We start from the raw sequence: 9,470 nt of genomic DNA on the forward strand, positions 1-9,470 counted from the left end.
TCTACCAGGAGTCTATTTATACTCAACAGGAATGCGGTCCACCAATGGCATGTTCATATTACAAAGGCTTTGTAATAGGAAGAGTGTCTTCCATGTTTCGTGAATTTTAACATTTCAAAAATCAAGCTTTGACTGTATTTAGCACTTTAAAGTTTTATGAAAAAGTACGGGCATCTAAAGAGCACATTAACTATGAGCACAAATATTATCTATGAGCACAAACAATCTGTTACAGGAATGGCAAAGAGTTGTGACAGTTCGCATTACTGTGATCTAGATCTCGATCTCAAATCTAAACTTTGTTGGACTTTCTGTGCAGTACTTGGCCATTTTTCCATTACTCAATGTTAAAAAAAATCTAATTTTCAGCCATATGAGGCTGAAAATTCAATTTGCCTCAAGTTTTCCTAACTGCAAAATAGAGCAAACATCATCTACCTAAAGCATTTTTAAAACTGGTCAAGGTCGGTGCAATTTAAAACAAATTAATTGTACGTAAAATATATATTTTAAGAAATGGCTAATGTTTAGATCGTAGTTTGGATAAAGTGCCTCCATGGTCTGATGCACATCAACACAGGGACGGTGCCACAGTATATATTTTGTGTACTGTCAACACAAGGTTGTTACGACCAATAATATTTTTATGGTAACCGCCGTCTCAAAAAGAGATGATACTTCTTGCTATTTAACTCTTTGCAGATAAACACAGAATTGTATAAAAAAGTGGGACGGTTGTAATGTGTGAATATTAAAGATGTGCAAAGCTTTCCCAATACCTGAAAATGTAGTTATTATATTGATAACTCTGTGCCAACTGTGAGGACGGCGGGAAGAAAAAGTTGTTTTTCAACAAGTGATCACAGCATGTCAGCTGGTTCTATTTTGGAAAATGCCTTTAGGGACCATTATGACTGGAATAATAATTTTGTTGCTTCTCAAAATAATCTTGTGAAGACATGGACCTACAAAAACAGGAGAGGACACTTTTTATTGCTTTCCCAGCTGTGGTTTTCCTTTGACACCGTCCTATTTTCAGTCTGAACTTGGCCTTGAGTTGCCTCTCCATCAGCATAGTAAATGTTAGTATCAATGACAAAACTCTTGGATAGAGCTGTTTTGGCAATGCACCGTTACATCCACACGTGACGCACTCTATGTCACTTATCTGATGACATGCAAACTTGCTTGTTGTACGCATCAGAGATGTGAAATATTGAAACCACTTGATCTTTATTTATATTTTGTCACGATGCAAAATCTGATGTACATTTTTACACAACAGAACTAAACAAAGTAATGTTCATAACTTAGAAGCAAAAGAACAAACTTTTTTCCAAATAAAAATCTGAAAAGTGTGTCAGGCATACATAATCAGTCAACATTTTTCAGAGCTACATTTCCTATTTTTCGTATATAAAATACTGAGGTGTTCAGGGTTGTGTCTGCCATCCTTGCACATCTGGAAACTAACAATTCTCCCATCTCCTCTCTGTAGAACAGATTAAGCTCAGTCACATCAGAAGGATCTGATCCTTTTATCAACTCTATGCAGTCACTATTAAAAGGGAGGATTCTCCCATTATGATACTATCATCATGGTTTATGATAACATTATGTTTTCATGGTTATCCTAGTTTTCCCTCGTGAACATTATATTGTATGGAGACCAAAATAATTACATGCATTATATTGCATGGAGACCAAAAAAATTACATTTTGTTAAAATTTTGCATCTTCTTCTGATTTCTTGAAGCTTTTGATAGTTTTCTTGTTGCCACTTTTCCAAATTCTCCCATCTGGGCAATCCTCTGCAGCGCCATCAAAGTTGCAATGGAGATATATGTCCTTACCCAACCTTCTTACCCAGAGCAAAGAGGTTTGACTAAAAGCCAGCTACACTTTTTAGTTTTCCATTTAAAACTATGAATTACTTTACTTCCACTTTACAAAAATCTTAATAAAACATACTGGATTCTGGTTATGAAAATTCTCAGTCTTAACCTTGTAAAGAGGTTAGGACATGAGAGATAACCAGATAAACAACATCTGATATTTGACAGCCTTTGCATTAGTATTTTTATTTTTTACATTACTAATCATATACTGTTGATCACTGAACAAAATAATATATGAATAATTTTAGCATCTGCAGTGTCTCTTTAAAAATACAAACACAAAACCCAACGGCTGCCTAATGATAACGTTGGCATATGCATAAAATAATTAAATTCATTGAAAAATGTATTTTTGTTGTTGTTTTTCTTGTATTCCCATCCCCCCCCGTTTTCTCTCCTTCCTCTTTGTCTGCTTGATCTCTCCTCGCTGCCATCTCTCCTCCCAGCGACAGCCGCTGCTCTCTGATTGGCTGTTTCTGATGTGGGGGCGGAGCTTGCCGAGTCCTCTGCTGCTTTTCTAGCTTCAAGATCAGCTCTGTCGTCAGTTTCGGTAACAGCTAAGCAAGGAAAGCGACAACAGTGTACGTTCACAAAAAGAAACAAACGTTTCAGTAGCTTAAACTGTTGGCTTAGTAACAGTAAATGAAACGTAAAAACACTTAGCTTAGTGTTGGACCTTGGTAGCGCTCTCCTCCAGAAAGGAAAAGGGACGATAAAACGGATTTCGACGGTGGTTTTGCTTCTTCCCCTTCAGCCCTTTGTTTTTCGCCGTTCCAGTCGAGCAGGTGAGCAACAGCGCCCCCCTGTGAAGACGACTGGAAACAGCCTGAGGATAGGGAGCCTAACAAACGGCCGAGCAGCTAGCCTTCCCTGCGACGTGGGTCTCCACAGCCCAGCCGTCCGATGCGGAATGAGGATGAGTCCCGCTTTGGAAGCCCTCATGCAGGCGGACGGGACTCCCTATTCGGCGAAGGGGGTGATGCTTGAGCCCTTCGTGCACCAGGTGGGAGGCCACTCCTGCGTGCTGCGCTTCGGGGAACAGACAATATGCAAACCCCTCATACCTCGGGAGCACCAGTTCTACAAAAACCTGCCTCTAGAGATGAGGAAATTCACCCCTCAATATAAAGGTAAGATACCAGCTTTTAGCCAAAGGATGCAGTAGGAAGAGTGCTATTGTTTTGACTGTATTCAATGTGGGTTTGTAATCAGGGCCTGCACAAAAATATATGCGGCCTTTAGCATAGTCTGGTTTGGGGTCTCATTTCCTGTTTTGTCTGCTAAACCACTAATGATGTCTTTTTAATGGGTTTAGCTTAATTTAGTTGTTCTTTTTGTTTATAAATGTAACTTTTTTTTTTTTTTTTTTTACAAATATATAAGATGTAGGGAGTATTTAACATTTCATATATGATTTGATATAACAGCTGATCAAAGAAATGAACAAGGTTTGTCTCATCTAATGCTATTTTATTGGTGCATATCTAATAAATGAAAGCAAATTATTTGAAGTTTCAAAATACATTGTTGCAGTACAGACTAATTAACTGACCAAGTCCTCCACAAACTTGAGCGATAAAAATTATAAATGTAAGCTGAGCTGAAATGACTACAAATAAGTTAATCACTTATTTTTAATACTAAAGAAATTCAGACATTAAATATTTTAGAAATGCTTTTTGGCGAGTCCCCTTAATTAGCAGCTTTGTTCTCTTCTGTATTGTACTGGGTCTGGTTGTAATCGGTGGTTTAAAGAACATTGCGTACACAACCGGACAAATTCAGAGTGGATTGGATTCCTGTTTTTTTAAGTGCTATGTCAATCATTTTTTAAGATGCTGGTAGGCACATCTCATGTCCAGTGGGGAGTTTCAAATGGCAAATGAATGTAGGAACTGACTTCCAGCCAGGAGGATGTGTAGCCAGGGGTGTCTTTTAAAACATCTACAGTTTCAAGATAAGAGACAACCCCACCGCCTGGATCAAAAATAACTGGGCCACATCACCTGGAGTGGAGAGAGGAGCTCACAAGTCATTTGAGGAGATTCTAGTTTCAGAGAGCTTCACACACGCAGGCCTTTAATGAAGAGTGTAGCGTTTCCTGGTTGGAGCCAAGGCCAACAGGCTCACATTCGCACTCACAGACAATGACACCAAATGCATGCGAAAGCAGACGTCTCCTTCGGCCAAGTTTGACGGAGCCTGGGCTCATGAGTGGTATCTGACCCCTCGGTTATGCGGCTATAAAAAGATATGCGAGTGTGATTTAGATGACGGTCTTCTGGGCCTTTCGAAAGCACACCACGTAAACTAATGTTCAGAATTTCCTCACTTTTATCAGGAGGCATTGTCGGGAAATTTTATCTGCAATTAATGTATATAAAATCTAATGTTTTTAAAATTTTTACACATTTTTAGAAGTAAACAATGTCTTTTATTATTACTTTGGGTCAAGGTTCAGACTTTCAGGCAAATAAGGAAACAGTAGCTGACAATAATCTGCATTTCAGTCATTCTCCTAATTTAAACAGTCAGTTCGTGCCCTTGGGTTGTAAAAAAAGAAACAAAGAAAAAAAAAACTCATGTCTTCTTTGAAAAACTCCTTATCACAGCTTGCCAAGCATTCTATTGGATTAATTAGGAGTGACTCAGAAGTTCCCACAATCTCTGAGAGAATGATTACGTTCCAATTCTGAACAGGATAGTCCCACTGGATGAGTTTCAGAGGCGGAGCCGTTCGTAGGAAGAGGAAGAAGATTGCGACGGTGACGTCAAAGCACATGACATCAGCCGTCCTTTTCTCTACTCGCTACTTTAAGACGCTAAATATTAACAGAATACATGAATCACAGTGATGAATCAAATCCCTGGCCCTTTTGTTTATATCACTAGTTCTTTCTTTTCAAACGCTTTCTACCTCAAGTTTCCTTCCCCTTTTCTTTTTAATATGTGTCGGTCACTGCAGCTGCCATGTTTATTCTCAGTGCGACGCCTCCCCTCCCATCTCTGCAGGCACTCAGGGCCTTGTAGGGAGTTTTATTAGGAGGTGGTGTAGGCAGACTTGGCTGTATGTTTGTTGGCTGTATCACAAAAAATTAATATTGGGATCACGTTGCAAAATGTTCGTCATCGAGATGTTTTCATAAGTTATTTGTTGAGCTAGTTTCTAGTCAAATTTTGACTTTTGAATATTTGAGTATTGGTAAGAAGCATCTAACATAAAAAAATGCATAATTGTGATTATTTGTTTTTCAGCCACACTAACGAAGATGATCTTTTTTTTTTTTTGACTGGTCAGATGATGTGTAAATGTGTAACGTATATGGGGCTGAATTAGATTTTCATCTTGCAACCTTGAGTACAAACAACAAACTGTTTCCCTCTACCACAGTGTCTAAAGCAAATATAGTTAAAGTGAAAACAGCAAAAATATCAGAACACAACCAGAAAAGCAATAATTAAAATTACTTCTAAATGGCAAAATGTTTTCTATTTTGTTTTTGTAAGTCAGAAAAAAGTGCTTGGACAGTAGGCAGCAACCTAAGGAGTTGGTCACATTTCTTTTGGCAATTGTAAAGCTGTAACTTGATTTGGGTAGACCATGCAGAATGTCTATTTTTAATGTTTGTTTTGTATAAGATGTTGGTCATTAGTAAACGTCTCTTCCTCTTCTTGCAGGTGTTGTGTCGGTTAGTTTTGAAGAAGACGAGGAGGGAAACCTGTGCCTCATCGCCTACCCTCTCCATAGCGAATCTGGGGACTCGGAAAACAAAGACCCTTCGGCGGACTGCCAAGAACCCAAGAGCAAGATGCTGAAGTGGAGCAACAAGAAGCAGTCCCCGTTGCTGCAGGAGAAGGAAAACTACAGCAAAGACAGAGCCCGAAACAGCAGAAAGGAGGACAAGATCATGAGGTGAAGATGGTCGCTGAAATGAGACCGGTTTCTTCATATTCTGTATGCAGCTCAGGAGCTAAAACGTTTCTGTGTTTGTTCTCTCTGTGTAGCTATAATCGTGACGAGGTCCAGCAGCAGCAGGCTGAGGTTCTGTACTTCAGCTTGGAGAAAGGCAACGTGGTGTCACAGATCAAACACAACCCATGGAGTCTGAAGTGCCACCAACAGCAATTACAGAGGATGAAGGAAAACGCGAAGCATCGCAACCAATACAGTATCCTTTTTTATGAATAACGCTGCATTCAGTGACTCGCACGGAGATGCAACGCTCCATTCTTGGGGAAAACCAAATCCCAAGAAAAGAAAAAAACAATTGTAGCAAAACTTACTTATTTCTGTCTTTATTGGTGTGATCCTTGACTCCCCATCTCAGAATTTATTCTGTTGGAAAACCTGACGTGGCGCTACAGAGTCCCATGTGTGTTGGATTTAAAGATGGGAACCCGCCAACATGGAGACGACGCTTCAGAGGAGAAGAAAGCCAATCAGATCCGGAAGTGTCAACAGAGCACATCAGCATCTATTGGAGTGCGGCTCTGTGGGATGCAGGTAAGAGATCGGCTTAATTAGGTTGGAAAAGTCTGGAATTTGATTTCACTGTTCTGCACGTCTGGATTAAAATGGACAAAGAAAATGAGAGTGTACGTAAGAAAACAAGTTCAGCTCAGTAAATTAGAGCAAAATCAAAACTGTTAGGATACGAAAACATGCCACTAAGCATCCTGGGAAATGTAGTCCACTCCCAGAAACTACTACAATTTTGATGGCATATATTACTGTTTGTATTTATTTATCAGGGCTTGCAGCTAATGGAAACTAGAAAATTCAGTTTAGGATGTTGGATAGGATCAACAAAAAATATTTTTAGTTCAGAAATGTTAGCCTAGTTAAAGTTTTTCCTTATGTTGCATGTACAATATGCACACTTAGTTCTTTGTGATGATGTGCTATAGATTCTATGTTTTAGTCAGATCGATACTGAATTTTTTTTAATCAAGATTTTGTGCTTTATTCAAAAATTTTCCCTCCAGCTTGTGCACTATTTCAACTATGGATTTTCCTTCCACTGAATTTTACATTACTGTGTTAAGATGCATCATTCTGAGCAGCCATTTTCTTTAGCTCTGTCAGTTTACCCTGCTCTCAGGGAAATCTTAATATAAGATTTCTGTATTGAAATTTGTTTTTTGAATTGGTCTAATTACTCTGACTCACACGGACAAATATTTATCAGATGAAGAAAAAGACGAAAGCTGAGATTTGTGGGCCTTTAACCTGTTAGGAAAAAAATCTAAGGAGTTTAGTCCTTTTTCTTTGTTGATGGTATGACATGTTGAAATGAAAAGTGAATAAGAACCCTAACAGAGTGGATTTCTGCATGTCTCTGCAGGTGTACCAGTCAGACTCCGGCCAGCTAATGTTCATGAACAAGTACCACGGGCGAAAGCTGACCCTTGCTGGTTTCAAGGAGGCTCTCTACCAGTTCTTCCACAACGGCCGGCGACTTCGTCACGAGCTGCTGTCCCCGGTTCTGCGCCGGCTCCGGGAGATGCAGGCCGCCCTGGAGGCCTGCGAGTCCTACCGCTTCTACTCCAGCTCGCTGCTCATCATCTACGACGGCGACCCTCCCAGGACTCCCGCCAGACCCAGGCATCGAGGAGGGGAGGAAGGCGACGAGGACGAGCCATCTGATGAAGAAGAGGAGGAGGGTGAAGAGGAAGGAGCGTTTGGGTTCCCTCGCTGTTCCTCCACCAGCGCAGCCGGCGGCAGCAGCCGCTCCTCGCATGGAGCAGGAGAGGCCAGCAGCCCCGAGGTGGACGTGCGCATGATTGACTTTGCTCACACCACGTGTCGGCACTACGGAGAGGACAGTGTGGTCCACGAAGGCCAAGACAGCGGCTTCATCTTCGGCCTCCAGAATCTGATCACCATCATCTCTCAGCTGGAGGAGCACAGCACTGACTGAAGGCACATCGGAGCTGACCTGGTTTCAATTTTAAGCATGGGAGAAAAGTTCTTTGGAGCTACAAACCCCACTGCTTCACCCCCTGAGGGGCTTCATGCCTGAACAGGGGTCCCCTTGGTTGGACACCCCAGATGCCTCTCGGTTAGAGGAAGAGACTGCGAGGTTGATCCTGCGCTCTTGCTCACCTGCTGAAGGAAAGGGCTGCTACTGCCCTCCCTTGCACTTTTCTCTTTTATGAGACTGAGACTTTTACTTTGTGATACATGGTAGGAGCATTGTTGCATGAGACGGACGATTTTTCTACAGGTTCTCTCCTCTGACGTTGTAAGACCTCCCTCCTCCCTCTCCTCTGGTACAAATCGGTATCTTCAAGTTCTCTCTGAGAGAGAAAGAAAGAGGCAGAGACGTGTGAAGCTAATCTTAGGTAGGATGCTGCCGTGGTGCTTACCCTGTGATATCACCTCCTTTTTGTTAATGAACTGCCCCCCAACAGCAGAGCACAACTTAGTGGAGGAGTTAACTAGTTACCTGAACAAGCTGACCTTAGCTGGCTCGGTCAGCAGCCTTGTAGCAACGGACAAATTAAACATCTAATAAGGACTTTTTTGTGTTTCTATTGACGTCTTGTAAGAGAGATTGTTGTCTACCACGCACTTGGATTTAGACTTTTTTTTTTCTTCTTTTTTTTGGTGGGATATTATTTAGGTTTAGAAGAAGGGATTTGCCTTTTACATTTTTTGTTCCTCCACTTCCCGCCTATATAAATATGTTTTGAAAAGGGGATTTTATTGCAGTTTCTTTTTGTCATTCATCTTCTTCCTCATTCCTGCAAATCTGACTTGAAGAGGATATATTGATAAGAACACTAGCTTCAGAGACTATAGACTATTTATTTGAAATAATTCTTTAAAAAAAAAAAAATGGAAACAAGCACATTCCTTATTACCACTTTAAATGTTCTGTCCTCCTGAGCGTCTGATTTATTGTTTTTTGCATACTTGTGTTAAGTGTCTTGGTAAATAAAGGCATTCATTGTGGTAAAATCCATTTTCTGTGTCGCATTTATTTAGATTCAGAGTTGAACAGTCCAGAAATGTCAAAAAGGAGAAATGAAAGTGAAATGTGAGCAGGTGGCATTCAGCAAAAAGGGGAAGCAGTGCTGTGAATCGGGATTTTTACTTAAAATCTAGATAAAATGTTTTCATTCTGGAAAGAACAGCTGAGTGCTATTGGAGCAAACTTTCCATTCCCATTTGCTAGTCCGTATGTTCATTGCATTTCTCCAACTTTCTCAACAAAGTAGCATTCCACTAATTGGATTTTTAGACTGAACCACTTAAAATCAACCCCTGTGAAATTAAAATTAACCTCCAGACTGACTTGCATAATGCATTTTAATTATTTGGTTGAGTCTGTGCTTCAGTTTTGCTTTGCAAAAGACGGTTTGAAAAAACCTGTTCAGTGAAAAGGCTTCAAGGTTAATGTTCAGGTGATGAAGAAGGAAAATAAATACCATGAACTTTGAAGGCTGGGATGCTGTTGCATAATGCCGTATACCATAATAATAACCACTTCGTGGACTTTGAGTCTTTGGGAGTTCAGGGAAGAAGTACATTATACTGTATAGGTGCATCCCAGTGAATTAGAATAT

General features: G+C 40.4%; 1 protein-coding gene across 1 annotated transcript; it reads left to right on the forward strand.

Annotated features, from left to right (window-relative positions):
• The first annotated feature begins 1,238 nt into the window (after positions 1-1,238).
• On the forward strand, positions 1,239-8,866 carry ip6k2b (inositol hexakisphosphate kinase 2b). The gene is made up of 5 exons (XM_008409868.2): positions 1,239-3,028; positions 5,577-5,811; positions 5,904-6,067; positions 6,227-6,402; positions 7,244-8,866. The coding sequence occupies exons 1-5, from the start codon at positions 2,809-2,811 to the stop codon at positions 7,817-7,819; spliced, it is 1,371 nt and encodes a 456-aa protein (XP_008408090.1). The 5' UTR covers positions 1,239-2,808; the 3' UTR covers positions 7,820-8,866.
• Positions 8,867-9,470: the final 604 nt, after the last annotated feature.

The sequence above is a fragment of the Poecilia reticulata genome, linkage group LG5 (assembly GCF_000633615.1).
Source record: "Poecilia reticulata strain Guanapo linkage group LG5, Guppy_female_1.0+MT, whole genome shotgun sequence".
Taxonomy (NCBI): Eukaryota; Metazoa; Chordata; class Actinopteri; order Cyprinodontiformes; family Poeciliidae; genus Poecilia; species Poecilia reticulata.

Coding starts and splice junctions, on each gene's coding strand:
- ip6k2b (XM_008409868.2), top strand. CDS start 2,809: ATGAGGATGAGTCCCGCTTTGGAAGCCCTCATGCAGGCGGACGGGACT. Junction 3,029..5,576: donor ATTCACCCCTCAATATAAAG/GTAAGATACCAG, acceptor CTCTTCTTGCAG/GTGTTGTGTCGGTTAGTTTT. Junction 6,068..6,226: donor GAAGCATCGCAACCAATACA/GTATCCTTTTTT, acceptor TCCCCATCTCAG/AATTTATTCTGTTGGAAAAC.